The 19,569-nt window shown below is 40.8% G+C and overlaps 1 protein-coding gene across 11 annotated transcripts in view; it reads right to left on the bottom strand.

Moving 5' to 3' along the window:
* Dtnb (dystrobrevin beta) overlaps nucleotides 1–19,569 on the bottom strand; it is a 202,050-nt gene that overhangs the window by 135,324 nt on the left and 47,157 nt on the right. For all 11 annotated transcript variants that reach the window (XR_003486952.2, XM_027424539.2, XM_027424544.2 and 8 more), the window contains 2 exons: nucleotides 13,800–13,954; nucleotides 1,359–1,464 (listed from right to left, as the gene is read on the bottom strand). Coding sequence is in view for 10 of the 11 variants with exons in the window: in XM_027424539.2 (XP_027280340.1) it covers nucleotides 1,359–1,464; nucleotides 13,800–13,954 (261 nt within the window). In the remaining variant the exon portion in view is untranslated. The remainder of the gene's footprint in view (nucleotides 1–1,358; nucleotides 1,465–13,799; nucleotides 13,955–19,569) is intronic.

Below are 19,569 nucleotides of genomic sequence, written 5' to 3'. Positions count from 1 at the left end.
TCTCCAGAGCGAGTGCCAGGATAGGCTCCAAAGCTACATAGAGAAACCCTGTCTCGGAAAAACAAAACAAACAAACAAAAGAAGAGTCTAATCCTTTAGAAAAATTATCTAGAAACTGAGATGCTTATGAAGTAACCAGACTTGAGCAAAAGGTAGTATAGATATTTAAAACAAGAAAAAAGCTGGATAGACACTAAAAGGCATGTGAGAAAAAGAGGAGGATTCTGCTTTTCAGCAACCTCTCGGCTCTGCCTTGTTCTATCCTGTGGAACACAGGGAGCCAGACAACAGCATGGAAAAAAAGGGAGGCTGCATGGGAAAATGACAGCCTTCCCTTGAACACATCCCCTCAACCTAAATACGGAAAATCACTAAGAGGGTTCTAAGAAGTTAGCACCAATTCGATTCAAAGTGAAAACCTCTACTTAACTGGGAAATCACACTACTAGGAAGTACCTCAAGGGTACATTAGAGGTTAGATGATAAAGAAGGGCCTGGGAAGATGGCTCAGTGAGTAAAGTGCCTGCCCCACAAGCATAAGGACCCGATTTCAGATCCCAGAACTTATAGAAAAGCTGGGTGTGAGTGAACAAGTCTGTAACCCTAGCCTGGTGGGAGCTCGGTGGAGAAAAGCAGGTCTCAGGACAGGCAATCCGGCCAACTGGTAAGTTCTGGGTTCACTGGGAGTCTGTCTCAAAGATAAATGAAAGACAACCAATATCCTTCACATGCACACACACTAAGTGTACACACATATACTGCACACACAAAAATAAGTAGGTAGGTAGATAGGAAAAAAGAGAGAGAGAGAGAAAGAAAGGGAAGGAGGGAGGGAGGGAAGGAGGGGAAAAGGAAGGAAGGAAGGAAGGAAAGAAGGAAGAAAGGAAGGAAGGAAGGAAGGAAGGAAGGAAGGAAGGAAGGAAGGAAGGAAGGAAGGAAGGAAGGGGGAGGGGATAGGAGGACCAGAACTAAGTTTTAATGATTCAAAATCAACTAGAGTTTTAGTGGCTAATATTACAGAGCTCCAATTCTCTAAAGCTGCAATTCTGATGAGTTAAAATGGGGGGTGGGGGTTCCTGACTACATCAGATAAATGTAAGCAATAAATGCAAGCAATCTTGGGGTGAAAAATAAAATGTGTCCATACCAACTAGGTTTTATTATTTCTCAGAATCCTATGTAAGCGACAGGAGACCTGCTTTTGTGCTGAAATATTCTTCTTAAAACAAAAGCCACAACTTCAAATGATGGTGTACCAACAAACATCAATTTCAATTTTTCACAATAATAACTAAGGACACTGCAGCCAGTGTCCTCCTCCCTACAACGTAAGGGACGAAAGGTCAAGCCATGCTCACCGTTCTCCACATGGGCAAGCCTGTGCATGAGAGGTAGCCAGACAAGGCACTGGGGAGGAGGATCGGCCATCATGGTGTCTAAAAACATATTCAGCATTATCTTCTTCTGTGAAGAGAAGAAAAACAAACACACTTGATACCTTGCCACTGTGAGGATAAATTAATAAATTATTTATGAGTTAATAAAGCCACTGGAGAGCAAAATGCAAAGCTAGCCACAGCCACAGAGTCAAGCAGTGGTATTACACACCTTTAATCCCAGCAGCCATATTAGATAGCCATAGAGGCCAGGCAGTGGTGGTACACACCTTTAATCCCAGGACTCAGGAGTCAGAGGCAGATGGATCTCTGTTAGTTCAAGGCCACACTGAGCTACACAAAATTGATACAGTCTAAAAGAGAAACAGCTCACACAGAGGTGAAATCAACACTTGGGATCCCATGCCTTTAATCCCAGGATTTGAGAGGTATAAAAGTAAGAAGCAAAGGTTCTCATGTGAGAATTAATCTCCAGCCATGTTGAGGAGAGCATAGCAGTCTGAGTGAATCTGAGAAATAGAGTGCAGTCTGAGGCTTGGTGGAGAGCAGTGCAGTCTGCTTTGTACTCTGAGGATTTGTGTAGACGGGATCATTCATTTTAGATGAGGTAGAGTAAGATCTACTGGTTTGGTTGCTTTGCTTTTCTGATCTTCAGCTTGAAGCTTGAACCCCAATATCTGTCTCTGGGTTTATAATTATTTATGTTACATGCACATGTCTTTAAACTTCTAGACTAATTTAAGATTCTCCCAACCAAGCTGAAATGAACTGCATGTAAGACTTTATTTATATATGTGTATATATATATATACATATATATATATGACTTAATATTTTATATTATTACACTCACGGTTACACACATTTTAATATACACATACTACTTCTATTGAAAATGCATCTCTGCAAGCCTGATTCTGCCTCTAAAGTTAGCTGTTAAATGTCTTGGCCTCCTCCTCCTTTGACAGATAAGAAGAAGGAGTGAAGCACTTAAATGGCTGGTCATGTTAATCACCATTTCTGCTGTCCTGTGAAGGAGACAGATATTACACTCCTGCTCATAAAACATCGACGACAACAGAAACTAAGGATGCCTGGTGAAGAGCCATATTTCCAGCATTCTCAGTAGTGTCTGGCACACAGCTGGCATTTAATAAATAACTGTTGAGTAGCTGGACAGATGGCTTCGAATACATATAGCCATATAGCCATAAACATAAAAATAAAAATCAATTTAAAATAAATAACAAGTAATTGTTGAAATAAATAATAAAGCAAGGTAAGACACATATATTTGCACTCCTCCCACTAAATCGTATTTTTCTCTTCCAAAGACAGCTGCCACTATGTGCAACATAGATACTATTATGCTCCACACAATCAGAAAGCAGTCTAGAGACAAAAGTACAATTATAGATGATGCAGATAGAACAAATTTGGAGCAATATTCCCAATTAATAAATTTTATTTTTACTTCTTGTAAGCTGCAAAATACCTTTTCCTAAGCAAGAAGTAATGACACCAGGGAGGTTAAGACAGAGGAGGCAGGGCTGTCCACACAGTATCTGGCCACAATACTCTTGTCCTACCAAATACAAAAGCACACATTCACTCCTTGGTCTTTTGGCAACTGTGACAATCCTGACTCCAGAATACATTAACTGCACGTCTAAGCATATCTCTGAAGAAGAAACTAGAAGATAAATAGAAAAGGAAGAATAAGTAGAGGCCAAGTGGGAGAGAAATGTAGTAAGAACCTAGAAAAAAACAGCTTGTACTGAAGGAAAGACAGGCTTGGGGAATCAAGGTGGGAGAGAAAAAGCAGAGGTGAGCAAGTGCATCATTCCCCCAGCATCTCCACAGCACTGCACACTGCTGACCAGTAAAGAGAGAAGCCTGATCAGAAATCCATAAAAACGTTATCCAATGCACACTCTTTCTTTAAGGCACATAAGTTCCTGCTGTTTCTGAGACCTGGGTAGAATCTGGGAGGAATGAGCAAACAATACTGAAAAGCAAAAAGCCCCCAATGTGGCTGGGAGTAGAGGGACAGATAAAAAAAAAAAGCCAAAATTAAGCCCAAAGCATGTTTCAGTTAACTGCAGCAGTCACTGTGATGCATGTCTGCAATCCCAGCCTTAGGGAGTTCATGGCCAGCCTGGTCCACATAGAAAGACCCTGTCACCGGACGAGGGTGATATCTAAATGGCTCAGTTGGTAAAGCTACTTACCACACAAGCTTGGCAGCTTTTAATCCCTGAATCCTAGGTAGAACTAACAAAACTTAAAATATATCTTATCCTCTATTGCAAATTTAATGCTTACAATTTCTATATCTTTATATTTTTGTTAACTATCACATTTTTACAAACCTGCTCATAATAGTAATGCTAGTTTCCCAGAAGTTTTGAGTCACCATATTTTTAATTGTCAAGACCAAATGTGTATTGTTGACATCTAGCAGACCCTCATAGATACACACAGTTCTCCATTTTCCCCCAGGTCCTAAAAGTTCCCGAAAAGCCAGAGGAATGAACCAAGAGTGCAGTCACAGTGCTCTGCTCTGCCTCGCACCAGGCCCGAGATGAGGGGCAGACTTAATAGTTCTGGGTTTGTTTTGCCTCTCAAGGGTCAGAAAGTGGCTCTCAAAGCATGGCCAGGACACCCCTGAGAGGTGCTTAAGCATTTATTTTCACCGAGTTCCACAGGGCAAAATCATCTTCATCCTTAGAATATCCTTGTCTTTCAGGCTTGTTCTCTCTGAGAGTACAATGGGGTTTTCCAGACGCAGCCACAATTACCTGAAGGGGGTACTAAGAGTGTCCTCCTCTTTCAAGTAATATAGCAGTATGAAGCAAATACAAAATAATAGTTTATTTTTATTTTATGTGCATTGGTGTTTTGCCTACATGTATATCTGTCTGTGTGAGGGTGTTACAGACAGTTGTGAGTTGCCATGTGGGTGCTGGTTATTGAACCTGGGTCCTCTGGAAGAGCAGCCAGTGTTCCTAACGGCTGAGCTATCTCTCCAGCCCCTACAACACTAAACATTTTATTAAGCTTTTTGCTTTATACAGCATTTTCACTCAACTTTTTACTATGTTTATACAAAGTCTTCGTTTTTTAATCACTTCACAGCTGCCTGATACACTAAGTAAAAACAACACATTTATAATTCTCTCTGGGAAACATTGGCTATCTCCATTGCTGAATGTAATCTCATATTCTTTTTCCTAAAAATGAATTTCTGTTCATCATCACTTGTTATTCTAATTCTTCATATTAACAATTACTGTTCTATTTCATTTTCACATCCCTGCTTCCTCAGAAATCTAGCCTCACTAAAACAGCATTTAAAATAACAAATGAAATAATTTAGTAATAGATTCTCATTGCTGCAATTTCTAACTTCATCATTTCTAATAAGTACTTTGTATTTTCTTTTGTTCACTATGCAAACATTTCTCACCATTGACTTTATAACTTAAGAAATATTTGATATTTAGTCCCAAAATGGCATTTTATGAGCTTTCAAATAAAAACATTGCAACTGTATTCATTTATTATTACCATGAATGCAAGAGCAGAGGAAAGGTCTGTAAGATCAGTTCTTCTTCCACCTCTTACGTGGATTCTGGGGATTGAACTCAGGCTGTCAGGCTAAGGTAGCAAGCGTTTTACCAGCTGAGCCATTTCAATGGCCCCCAAAACATTTTAAAACTAACCGCACACTAGCTTTTATAACTACATAGAGTTATAGGCATATTTTATCTGGCCAAGAGCAAATATGCATCAACTTGAGTTGTAGAACCAATGCTAAAAGGCAGCCTTCTATTACCACTGAATTTGTCCATCACAGATTTAGACTTTAAACATCAGAACAATTTGAAAGCTGTAGACGGAAGATTCTGTCCTGCCCACCCTTCAGCCGTTCAGTTCCAAATAAACACACAGAGGCTTATATTAATTATAAACTGGTCTATTGTTCAGGCTTGTTACTAACAAACTCATACAATTTAAATTAACCCATAATTCTTATCTATGTTTAGCCACATGGCTTGGTACCTTTTCTCAGTAAGGCATTCTCATCTTGCTTCCTCTGTGTCTGGATGGCAACTGTGTCTCTGTGTCTTCCTCTTCCCAGAATTCTCCAACTCTGATACCCCTGCCTATACTTTCCTGCCTGCCTATTGGCCAATCAGTGTTTTATTAAACCAATATGAGTAATAAATCTTTACAGTGAACAAGAGCTAACATTATCCCACAGAAAGCTCAATAGTAGAGTGCATGAGGCCCTGGGTTCAATCTTCAATACTACAACACAAAACAAAAGCAGAAAAAAAAAAGAGTATTCTGTAATGACAGAACTGTGGAGGTTAGAGATATTTTTATCATAGATGCAAGAAGTATCATAAAAAGTGCTTTTAAAAGGCTGAAATGCTATATTTGCCACATTGTAATAACCATTTCATTTGAGAAACTAATGGAGTAATAACAACGCCTCGTAAGCTGGGCGTTGGTGGCACACGCCTTTAATCCCAGCTCTCGGGAGGCAGAGGCAGGCAGATCTTTGTGAGTTCGAGGCCAGCCTGGTCTCCAGAGCAAGTGCCAGGATAGGCTCCAAAGCTACACAGAGAAACCCTGTCTCGAAAAACAAAAAACAAGGGTATGAATAAAACCATAGGTTTTAATCTGTAAGAACTCAAACCAAAAATACTAATTTTCTCATTTATACATGACTTTGTCATTAATTAAATATTTAGTAAGCATGGCTCATTTTTCAGGCATGGTGTTTATCACTGGAGATACGAAGTTGACCAATGTCGCTCCCTCGGGCACCCCTGAGCTATACGAAACATGTGTGGGAGTGCAGGATATTGAAGGATTCAGAGCATCAAAAAAAAGCGGTATCTTAGGTTGGATATGAAATCAGAGGTTTTCGTTGGAGGCGAGACACAGTCAGGGAGACTTGCACTTCCTTGGAAGCTAACAAATACACAAAAACTAGAACCTTGGTTAGTTTCACTCACCTAAATGTAGGTTACTCAAAACAAGAGAAATGCATATCAAAGCAGCAGAGACCAAGGAGGACACTGGCAAGGGCCTCTGGGGAGCAGACATAGCTTGCTGTCAGGGTCTGCACCAGGAATGCCCATGGAAGAGACAGGCTGAGGGTGGGGTGGCAAGGGGGCCAGGAGCGCACACTAGGAACCTTATCAAAGGGCACAAAGGAATTCGTAAAGGTTTTTACTTTTGTTTTCCAAAGAAGTAGAGCTACTTTGAGACAATATCTCTCTTTGCAGCTAAAACTCACCATATTCAGCTAGATTAGCTGGCCGAGGAGGCCAGGGGTTCCCTCCTGTCTCTCTACCTCCCAGTGCTGGGATCCCAAGCACACCACAATCAAACCCAGCTCTTTTTACATGAGTTCCAAGGATCAAACTCGGGAGCTTCATGCTTTCGATGCACGATCTTTACCAACTGGACCATTTCTCCATCTTAGAGCTGTAGTTCAGAAAATGACTTAACATCAAACTTGCTTATGATTAAAAGGACCAATAAGACACAAGAGCAGTGGCCTTCTTTAGATGACCACTAAGAGACCAGCAAGTCAAGGTCCTTAGTAACAAAATCTCCTGCAGGGTAGGCGCAATAGGTCTAAGACAATGTCTGCTAGACTGTACTACCATCAAACACCAGAGAACCCAAGCTGGAGCCTTCCACCCTGCCCACAGCCCCAGGCAGGTATGCATGGCAAATGCAGCTGATCTGTTTCCATAGTTATTGGTAACTGAGTAGGGGGCTTTGCATATAGTATGCAAGCAGCAGGCGCTAACAAGATTCAATAGAGAAAATTGGGGAGCTACCTGTCCTTTTTGTTTTGTTTTGTTTTGTTTTGTTTTTCGAGACAGGGTTTCTCTGTGGCTTTTGGAGGCTGCCCTGGAACTAGCTCTTGTAGACCAGGCTGGTCTCAAACTCTCAGAGATCCGCCTGCCTCTGCCTCCCTAGTGCTGGGATTAAAGGCGTGCGCCACCAACACCCGGCTGCTACCTGTCATTTCTAAGGATTCATTTAATAAGACAGTCTCCTCTGCAGACCCATCTAGAACAAAATTTCACTCTTAAGTCTCTGTAATTTTGCTCGGTCTAATTAATGGTAGTGAGACAGGTCTCATTACTATGGCTCGTTAATAATAAAACCCATTTTATACACTCTATTTCATCTGATCTAAGAAGCACTTGGAAGAGCACTTCTATGGTACATCATTATTTACATTTTTCTACCACTAAGGAAGAAAAATACTTAGCCAATTAAACTAACTCAATGGCTTAATTAACCGCAGTTCCTCATCACATGTGAGCACTTAATGAAGTGAAATTTCTTTCATCTACTCAGACGGATTCAGTAGTTTTCACTACCTTCAAATGCACGGCTTGATGTGACAAGAAATTCCTTTGCAATATTTTTGTCATCACCTGACCTGGCTAGTTTTCTGTCAACTTGACACAAGCTAGAGAGTTGTCTGAAAGGAGGGAAACTTAATTGAGAAAATAAGATCAGGCTGTAAGGCAATTTTCTTATTAGTGATCAATGGGAGAGTGCTCATCCCATCCCTGGGTCAGTGGTTTTGGGATCTAGAGGAGAGCAGGTGGAGCAAGCCATGGGAAGCAACCCGGGAAGCAGCACCTTCTATGGTTCCAGCATCAGCTTCTGCCTCTAGGCACCTGCCCTGTTTGAGTTCCTGTCCCAGCTGTCTTCAGTTATAAACAGCTTTTTGGTTATGGTGTTTCATTAAAGCAATAGAAACCCTGAGACATCACCAATGTTTGGTAATAAGAAATTGTTTAATCTAGCTTCATCCTTTTGTAGATATCTCTTTAAAACAGGAGACTGTAAATACCTCACCTTTGTTTTGCAAAATAAATGCAATAATTATCCAATTTATTCTCCTCTGTTCTGTGTTCATATCTTCCTATGTTTACAGTAACTTGTTAACACCAGGTCACAGTATATATTTTTGAAAACACTGAAATGACCACATGTACAGTACCACAAGTAGATCTAGCTCAGTAGCAGTGTCAACATGAAAGTACTGGCCAAGTTCCTACACATGTAGGAAATGACAACCTGCCACAACCATTGCCTACCCAACTGAAACTAGGATGCTACTGGTCATGTGACATAGCTCAACACCAGAGATGACATGTGAAGATATGTCTGTAGGTCAACAAATCAATGCACTCATCTACAGAAATGACCCACTTGAAGGGCTGCTGAGTGAGACCATGTAATCCCTTGATTAAGATGTGTACAGTATAACACAAATATGCATGTGCACATGTCAGGTAATTCTTGCCAAATTCTATTCAATGTCCATGAAAGCAAGGTCAGAACAACCAGAAAATGTTTCCAAGTAGAAAGAAAATTCATTTTGGCATATAGCCAGAGGAGATTGGTTGGATAAAGTAGAATCAGGAAGTAGCTCCAATAGATAATAGTCTCACTATTTTGAAAACTGACCAGCAAAAATGCCACCCCTCTCTCCATATTCCCACCTGTTCTATACATCAAGGAGAGCACAGTATCTTCAGACACTGACTGCCGGGTTGTATGATATACCTTCTTTCCCTCTACCCTCCCTCTCCACTCTGATGTCCACATTCCCCTTCCCACAGACCATCAGATCTAAATCTCCAGTAGAGTAGACAACTCTTCAAGCTAAAGTCAGCACCAAGACCTAGAAAATAAGTAAGCAAACAAGGGGCAAATCCACAAAAGAAAAAACACAATCTTCCTCCAAAACTTGGGAATCTAGAAAATTGGGAAGAAATTTAAATTCATTTTCTGTTTATTTTCAGTAACTCTTAAGCCTGTCAATTCAGTTTGTTGGTTCATGACCACTAAGAGTCAGACAAAACTTTATTAAGGCTTACATGCTATACTTTGTTCCTTCTTCATAGGGGCAACCATTTCCTACATGGATCAGTCTTTTGAGAATCACAGTTTCATAACCTTGTACTTTAGCCAGAGGAAATATCATCACTGCCCTGTCACCTGCAGCTGCAGTTCCATCATCACAATGCTGCTGAAAGGGAAGCAGCTCATGCTCTCTTCAGGCATGTCTCCTCTGTGGCCCAACACATTTGAACATGATGATTGTGTATCAAGGTGCAGTGTAAAGGCTGGACATCCTAACTCTTTCACTTAAGGTCTGCAGGACCTCAGGCTTTTCTTAAATCTCCATCCGTTCTCTATCTGTGATCAGTCACTTCCTTGCTCATCCCAAAGCATCAACATATTGAGAAAGCTTGCATCAGGACCATCTCTAATTTGCCTGGAAACAATCCTCTGGCTGACGTTGTAAAAACCAACTCACATTAAACAAATACACTATAGGAAGCAAACTGTAGGGGAAAAAAGCAAGTTTTCAAAAAGAACTCCAAAATTTACTGAATTTAAATCTGTTTTGTTTTGTTTTTTTAAGACAAGGTTTCTCTGTGTAGCCCTGGCTGCCCTGGAACTTGCTCTGTAGACCAGCTGGCCTGGAACTCAGAGATCTGCTTACCTATGTCTCCTGAACGCTGGGATTAAAGTTGTGCACTGCCACCACCGCTACCACCACACAGCTCAATTAATTTTTGTTATTAAACCTTGTCTAGACTCACTCCAGTCCCTCTATTAGTGTTTTTATTCTTTCTGAAGATATTTTTAACATTTACTTTGATTATTTTTAGGCATAAGAGTGTGTGTGTGTGTGTGTGTATGTGTGTGTGTGTGTGTGTGTGTGTGTGTGTGTTCACACATGAATGTTACTGTCCTCAGAGGCCAGAGGCATTAACAACCCCTGGAACTACAGTTACAAGCAGTTATGAGAAACCTAACATGGATAATGAGGGGGAAAAAAACCCAGCACCCTAAAAGAGGAGTGCACATCCTTAACTGCTTTTACTATTTAATTATATTAGCCCCTGAGTGGTTCTTCCTCCAACCACGTCACCCTCAAGAGTTTACGAAAGCCCAAGTATCATTAGCCTGGCATGAGCTTCTCAGACTTCTCCAAATTTGGTATATTCAAAATGTGAATTGATTTTTTTCCCTTTTTCTTTTTTTTGGGGGGAGAGGGGCAGGAGGATGGTGGTTTGGAGACAGGGTCTCTGGAACTCACTCTGTACACCAGGCTATCCTTGACTTCACAGAGGCCCCTCTGCCCCCCAAGATCTGGGATTAAAGCACACACCGCCACATCCAGCTGATTTTTATTTTCTAGGAACTGAAGCAGGTGAAAAATCAATAGCAAGTTGTATGCTCAGAGGCCTCACAATGAAATTTCTAGGGAGACCTTGTAGCACTCTTTGAGTTAGCAATTACCATTTATAAAGCTCCTTCAACAGTCTCAATTATTACTCAAGTGTCACATTCTTGTCATAATCCTTAAACTACAACCAAGTCAAAGATTACTTAATGCTTAGTACCCCTGTAACTGTCACCCACTGATACTTTATTATAAATTTCTTTCCTGGATTCTGCCCCTATTTTACTCAAAATCAGCATCCCAAAACTAAATCAGGGTCCAACCTAGCCTCTGGAAGCATCTGGTGTGAGAGCCATGTGCATATCACCTATAAGGCAGCTACAAAGTGCTGTGTGGACAGCCAGCTGGGGTAACAGTGCTCTTGTAGCAATAGTAAGAAGAAAGTAAGCTACACCAAGGAGGGCCATCTGTGCTTCTGGAACCCTGTCATCACTGCCTTCGCCCAAGGAGGGGATTTAGTTAGTATTTGCAGGACATTCTGGTGACGGAGTTTGGAAAGCTTGCTTCATTTGCAGATGTGTATTAGGAGGGTAATGCAAGCTATGTTTTATTAGAATAGAATGAGAGTAGAAATACTTGAATATACTAAAGGTTGATGCTGATTGCCATTTGTACTGGAAATTGAGAAAATACAGGTGACAAAAGAAAAGTTCTCGGAAAGCTACTGTGCATGAATGTGATAATGTCTCAGGAGTTACTAAAAAAGAATTTCTCAATGGTATTTGGTGCCACCTCCCATGTACACAAATTATAATATATTCTTTAACATTTAGATTCAGAAAAATACAGATCTTTAAAGTTTAAACATAAAAAGATGCACACATGTGTATGGGTTGCTTTGGGAATCCAAAATTAGTGGTAGAATATTATTTTCAGGTGTGTGACTTTTGTTTATGCTGCATTTGTCTAACTCTGTGAAGCTGTGACTCTTTGCCTATTTAAAACATCTTAAGGTCTAATAAAGAACTGAACAACCAATAGCGAGGCAGGAGCAAGGATAGGTGGTTCTGGCAGGCAGACATTGTAAACAAGAAGAACCAAGGAAGAGGCAGAGCAATGAGAGAACAAGGAGAGGCGGCCACTAGGGGCCAGTCACAGAGTAAGAGTAAAAGATATACAGAAATAATAAAAGATAAAAGCCCAGAGGGAAAAGATATAGAATAATTTAGATTTTTAAAAAGCTGGAAAGAAATAAACCAAGCTAAAGCTTGGCATTCCTAAGAACAAGCCTATGTGATTTATTTGAAAGCTGGGTGGTGGGTCCCCCAAGGAACCAAAAGGGTAAAAAACACAAAGATTCACTCAACATTTTAACTTGAGCGAGATGGAGACAAATCCTCCCATGTATACCTGTCTGGCCTGGTATCCTGCCTAAAGCAATCCTCCTGCCTCAGTCTCCCAAAGGTGAGATTATACACATACTCCACCAGGCTGGACATAGTTTTTTACTTTTACATAATTTCAGACCTACAAAAAGGTTATTTAAAAAAATTATCAAACCTTTCCTGCAATCCAGATCCATAACGTTCTCACTGCAGACAGGCATTCCTTTCTCCAAAAATATTCCAGATTGAACTTTCCTTCCTTCCCTCTCTTCCTTCCTTCTGTTTTGGCTTTTTGTGACAGGATCTCTCCATAGCCCTGGCTGTCCTGGAACTCACTCTGTAGACCAGGCTGACCTCAAATTCAGAGGTCCACCTGCCTCTGCCTCTCCAGGGCTGGGATTTAAAAAGGCATGTGTCACCACACCTAACCCAGATTGAATTTCTTAAAAAAAAAAAAAAATTCTCTTACATAGCTAAAGATAAATATCAAAATCAAGAAATTAACATTCAGTGGCAGAATACTATTATCTGGTTATAAACTTTGTTCAGATATTTCCAACTGTCCTATTCTTGTCCTTCGTAACAGGGGGGGAAAAAAGCACTGGATCACTCAGTTTTCAAATCTCGTTAGACTCTAATCCAGAACGTTCCTTGTTCTTTTCTCTTTTATGATTCTAATCTCTTTTAGGTGTACAGGCCAGCTACCTTGTTGAATCTGGTAAGATTCACAGCTGTATTGAGGTGGGACAAATTGAACCCTTGGACATTTCCACAACATTCCATTCAACCTATGAGATCTCAGAGGAAGGTCTGAGCAGGGAGCTGCAGGACACAGCCTGCTCAGCTGTCAGCTTCTCCCTTTGCTGCTGATATGACTGATGGCTGGGCTGAAGTGCCTCCTGTCTGGTATAGGTTCCCAGCTGAAAAGCTACTGTTTCCTTTGGTAATTAAGAAGTATCTTCTCGGGGTTGGAGAAATGGCTCAGTGGTTAAGAGCACTGACTGCTCTTCCAGAGGGACCTGGTCAGTTCTCAGCACCCACATGGCAGCTCACAACTGTCTGTAACTCTAGTTCCAGGGGATCCCACACTCTCACTCAGACACACATGCAGGCAAAACACCAATGCACACAAAGTAAAAATAAATTGTTAAAAAAAATCTTCTGGGAAGATAATTTTTTTCTATTGATTTTAGGATGTCTTCTGTTTCTCTTAACTTTCTAAGTGCAGTATTAGTTCTTTAATCTGTTCTCTACCTTGAGTTATGAGTAACTACTCTATCCCAGTCTCTGAGGCAGAGTTAAACTCTCCGGAACACACTCATATCAACTTCTAGGTAAGAAACCAGGAAAAGCAGCCAAACTCCTGACAGTGTCACATGCAAGCCTGGTGCACCTGCAGGGCAGGTGAGCACTGTGCAGGACTCAATGATGCAAGGTCGGTAGAGCTTTAGGTCAAAATCCCTGCACTTAAGATTTAAAGAATTTTTTATTTGAAAAGAAAAAGAAACAATACATATATTCATTCAATTGCAATAATACAAAAACAAACAACAACAACAAAAATCCTTAAAAACATTTTTCTTTCAAACACTTCAAATGTTACCTTATCCAAGAACGAGTCCTTGGGTGAACTTTGACCCCCTTCCCTGCCTTCACTGGTACACTCCTTGTTTAAAGCTTAAAGCTGCTTGCTTTCTGAAGCCACCTGGGGAATCTGGTAGAAGGTGGAGGCTCCTGTAGCCCAAGGCTGTCAATGGTCCTTACCTGTTGAGGAAAACAGGTGCGGACTGCGTGTTCCGTGTAACCAAAGGATGGCCCTTCAAAGACTGCTGTCGGGAGCTTCAGGGCTTCCTTCAGAAACTGGTCAAGCTTGCCAAACATCATCAAGCCACTGGAATCTGACATCTGGGAGAAAATATCTTTAGGAACAAAAGCAAATAAAAGGCAAACTCTGAGAAAATATCATCTCTTAAAAATTACAAATGGCTCTATGCTATTTCTGCACCATTAAATATGCATCATTCAGAAGTACCATAAAGTTACAATTTTTAGTTAACATTCAAATTATTTTCATTCTTATTAACACTACATAGTTACTTTGCTCACAAGGCCCCTCAATCTTACAACCCTATCTAAACATTAAGTGGAATAACCACTCATATATGCCCAATCACCTTTTCAAAGAATTTTACATGTGAGGGAGGGGTTGTGCACGTGAGTGCAGTACCCACAGAAGCCAGAAGAGGGTAACAGATCACCTGAAGCTGGAGTTACTGGCATCTGTGAGGTGCCTGCCCTAAGTGGTAAAAATCAAGTCGAGGTCTTCTGCAAGAGCAGCAAGTGCTCTCACTGCCAAGCCATCTCTCCAGCTCCCACCTAGCAACTTTCTAAATCCACATAACTGAAGGAGAATTAGTTTTTAATTTATGCAGCCCACTGCTCTAAGAAAAATTTGAAGCAGCATGTCTTAACTCCTTAGTATCTGTGTTTATAAGACACATACACACAGCGCTCAAAAGGCAGAGGCAGGCAAGTGAAACTATATATGATAGGAGGCCCTGTTTCCTAAAAGCAGCAAGGGCTGATGAGCCAGAACACAGGAAAGTCTGCAGTGAAACAGTCTCTCCTAAAAATAGCTAATAAGCAAGAGCAGAGCAATTACAGTATCAATGGGCATATCAACACAGAAGGTGGGAATTTCTCGGGGTCCCAGGGATGAGTCCCCTGATTTAGATGTACAATGCAAAGTGGTCAGCCTTGAAACAATATACACACCACCAACAAAAACAGACTCAGCAGGCTGTGTTTATATGTGCAAATACACACACACACACACACACACACACACACACACACACACACACACACACACGTACATACATAAGCTATCAACATGAGGGTTGGAGCCTCATGGGGAGGGACTGGATGGAGGAAAGGGAGAGAGGTAAATGATATGGTTCTGTTTTAATTAAAACATTTTAAGAAATAATAGTCCATACATTGTTTGAATGAGAGATGTCCCCCATAGGCTCATGTCTCAAACACTGGTGATGCGGTTTAAGAACATCATGAAACTTCTAGGAAATACATATTTGTTTGAGGAAGCATATCACTAGCAGCAGGCATGGTGATATCATACCCTGTAGCCTGGCCTCACCTCTTTTTTTGTTTTTTTAGATTATAATTACATTTCTTCCTTCATTTTCCTCCTGAATATGCACCCCATGCCCTCTTTCAACTTCATGGCCTCTTTTTTCATTAACTGGTATTACACACACACACACACACACACGCACGCACGCACGCACGCACGCACGCACGCACGCACGCACGCACACACACACACACACACACACCCTGAATACATCTTGCTCAGTCTGTATAATGTTCCTTGTATGTATGTCTTCATGGCTAACCACTTGGTATTAGATAACCAATTGGTGCACTCTTCCCTGGAGAATATTTTCTCCAACTCTCAGCATTCCTTAGCTGCCTGGAGTATTTTGTGTAGAGCTGAGGTCCTGGGGGTTTTTCCCTGTCCACTCTGCATATCTATGGATACTGTCACTATTCAGCTCATGTTTGGGTGGTCATGTTGGTGAGACTTCATGGGTGTAGCTTCTGACATTCCTAGGAAACTCTCTGGTCCTCTGGCTCTCTTTCCACCTCCTCTTCCACACTGTTCCTTGAGCCTTAGGTACAGAAGTGTTTTATAAATGTATCCACTAAGACTGAACTCCACAAATCTGCATTTTGATGAGTTGTGGTTTTCTGTAATGGTCTCCGTGTGTTGCAATGAGAAGTTTCCTTGATGAGGGGTGAAGACTACACTTATCTGTGGGTACAGGACAAATGTTTAGATTGTTGTTAGGGCTGGCCTCACCTCCCCCCACCCTCTCTCTGCTTCCTCTGTGTGGATGAGTGCCTGACTGCCAGGCCAGCCTCATGCTCCTGCTGCCATGCCCTTCCCCTGTGATGGTAGACTTACCCACTCTGAGACTGTAAGCCAAAACAAACCATTTCTTCCCTATCTTGTTTTTGTTGGAGTATTCTATCATAACAACAGGAAAGCAAAGAATCCACCATACAAATTCTTCTATCACAAGATATTCTGATACAATATGATCCTGTTCTTACAGAAATGGGAAAGAAATTTCTGCTAACACTACTCATGTTTCTTTGTACAGAGTTCTTGTCTCAGATATTCCTCTTTTCATCTAAAGTTGAGGGGAAGGAAAAACAACCAGGAGCTCAGAAGAATATGACAAGGAAGCATGGCCTCCATCACACATGTGCACACGTATAATTATTTAAAATAACCAGGTAAGAAATTATTGCTTAGAACTGTATCCATTGGTTAAGTCAAGTTTTAAATCCATACCTACCTAACTCTGGAGTAAATTTCATCAAATTATATTGCTCTAAGATATAACTTAGGGATAGCTGGGCTGTGGCAGAAAATGCCTTTAATTCCAGAACTCAGGTGGATCTTTGTGAGTTCCAGGACAACTACAGAGGGAAACCCTGTCTCCAAAATCAAAAAAAAAAAAAAAAAGGTGGGGGTGCTGGAGAAACAGCTGCTCTCTTAGAGGTCCTGAGTTTAATTCCCACCAACCACATGGTGGCTCACAACCATCTATAATGAGATCTGTTGCCCTCTTCTTGTGTATAGGTATACATGCAGATAAAGCACTCATGTACATAAAATACAATTTTTTACCTATATTAGTATAAAAAGAAACTACTTTAAAAACATCAACAGAAAGGACAAATAAATTTCAAAATATTGGCTAGGTGTGGTAGCTGGGTATGGTGGTGTTTGCCTGTAGTGCAGTGCTCAGGAGAAGTTTCATAACTTTGAAACCATCCTGGTCCACACAGCAAGCTTGAGGCCAACTAAGGCTACATAAAAAGACCATGTTCCTAAAAATCAGAGGGGGGGAAAAAGGGAGGGAGGGGAAGAGAACAAATAAACTAAGAACTTTAAAATAAACATATTAAAAGAGGACCATCAAGAACAAGAATGTTTGCTTAGCATGTATGAGGCCCTAGGTTCAACTTAGAGTATCCTCACCAAATGAACCAAAAATCATGAAAAATGATGAATAGGTGTATACTTGATATCCAAAACACTGACTAACATCACAGATAGGTCAGCATGACAGGTGGACAAATGCTAGAAAAGGAGGAAGGAAAGGCAAATTTGTACAATCTCCCAGAAGTAGAGAAATACAGAGATACTGAATTATATGTGAGAAACATTTACCACACCAAGTAAGACAAGAAGCAAAAAAGAGTACAGGGCAGAGCTCTTTCCTAACCTGCATAAGACTGGGTTCAATTCCCAGCAAAACCCAAAAGGGACTGTCAAAGTTTTCAGCAGGGCTGGAAAGATGGCTCAGTAAAGAGCACTGGCTGCTCTTCCAGAAGACCCAGGTTCAATTCCCAGCACCCCCATGGCAGCTCATATCTGTCTGTAACTCCAGTTCCAGGGTCTCTGACACTCTCACACAGACATACATGCAGGTAAAACACCAGCGAACATAAAACAAAAATAACATTTTTAAAGTTTTCAGCATTTGTTCATTTTTTGAGACATGATCTCATAAGGCCCAAGCTGGTGTAGAACTCACTACGTAGTCAAAAATGACTTGTACTTCTGGTGGCCCTGCCTTTACTTCCCTTCACCACTCCAGTTAGAGTTTATGTGGTACTAGGGAGTAAGCCCAGAGCTTCATGCCTGTAGGGCAAGCACCCTACTCAAAAATGTCTAAAAGAAAGGAACTTAGTATCTAGATCCTAAAAAAGACTTGAAACAATGAGGTTGAAGCAGGAAACAAGTGGAACCAAGAGCCACAACCAGACAAAAGGGTCCAAGCATCCCTGACAGTAATTTACAGCTATGTCCTCATTTGATGGTGAAGAAACATTCTGACTAGGGCAGAACACTGACACTGAGAAATAAGTACAGTATTTCTGCTATGAAAGATAATCTGAAAGGCCAAAACAAGTTGAATTTGATTTTAAAACATTGAAGCAGAGACAAAGTATTTAAAATCGACCTTTCGGGACTAGACAGCTAATGACTGCAATGAGGAAGAAGGAGCTACCTGCTGCAAAGCACTGTACATGAGAGAGTATGGATTACAGAGGTGGTGGCCAGTGATGGATGGGGAAGAGGAATCAAATCAAGATGGTTCAATGCATTGGGTCAGAGAATAAAGAACTTTAAAGATTAGGATTATTCTAAGTTTCTATCTTGTGAAAATGTGATGAACCTGACTGAAATAAACAAACTACAGATGTCATATCTGTATCAAAGCTAAATGCATGGGGCCTATCATCCTGTTTGCAAGTGGTGCCATCTTACAGTACTGAGTCGTAGGACTGCAGCGAGCTCACAGATGCTTGTGTTTTTAAAAAGAAGGGAGAGACTCCATTTTTAAAAGGCTGGCTGCAAATACACATTAAGTCAGAACAAAGGGTCAGTATGGGATGTGGCAGACACCTCAAGGCACCCACAGTGTCTACTTCCCTCTCTCACTCACTAGCTGAACTCTGTTTATTGTGGCAATGTGTACGTTTTTAAAAGGTCTTCCCTGCATCCTGTCTACACTGTAACTCTGGGGTAGACTTCTGGGAAAGTATTGGTTTTCTGTCAGAGGTAGCTTTCTTTTCTCTGCCTGGAACGAATACCTCAGCCCAGGGCAGAGCAGTCATAGTATCACCCTCAGGAGGGTACCATACATCAGGGCAGGATGACAGAAGGAACAGAATCTCATGACATCCTCAGGTCATGGGACCAACTTTGAACTCAGCGGCCTCTGGACTTATTTTTACATGAGGAATATAAACCCAATGTATTTAAGTCACCTATTAATCTAGTTTTCTGTTACTACTAAATGCATTCACAGCTAGCAAGACAATGAGTAACTCACAGCCATTAACAGAACAAACAAGGCCAGAGACTGTAGCTGCCACATACTTACAGGTGTACAGTATCATAATCAAACTTATATATACAATACCCACATCAACAAGTCTACATCTAATTCATAAAGGTAAATAATAACCAAAGGATCACATGACTAGCCACAAATCCACAAAAACGTATTTTCGATTTTACTATGTCATGCTGAATGGACTCAAGAAGTAACTTTTAATCAGGAAAGGGCACAGATTATAAAAAGGGGGGAAAGGAACATGTTTGTTTTAGAAGTACAGCTAGATCCAAAAGGTAACTCATTATTTTTTGAGTTACTGGTTTAACTAGTGGGCTTGTTTTTGTTTGTTTGTTTGTTTAAATAAGCTCTTATCTGCAGAAAAATGGTGCAAAACTAAGCTGATTTCTCAAATGAAGAATAACAAGAAATCTAAGTTACTGTAATTTACTACATGCATATAACAAAGCTTAAAGAAGCAAATAATATTTAATAAAACTATCAAGAACAAGAGCTTTGGAGGTAACGGAGGGTGTGTGGCAAGTGTGAGACCACAGGTTCCACACTTAGCACTGAAAAAAAAAATCTATAAG

Source organism: Cricetulus griseus, chromosome 7 (genome assembly GCF_003668045.3).
Source record: "Cricetulus griseus strain 17A/GY chromosome 7, alternate assembly CriGri-PICRH-1.0, whole genome shotgun sequence".
Taxonomy (NCBI): Eukaryota; Metazoa; Chordata; class Mammalia; order Rodentia; family Cricetidae; genus Cricetulus; species Cricetulus griseus.
Note: the sequence above shows the minus strand (reverse complement) of the source record. Positions and strands in the feature narration are given on the sequence as shown.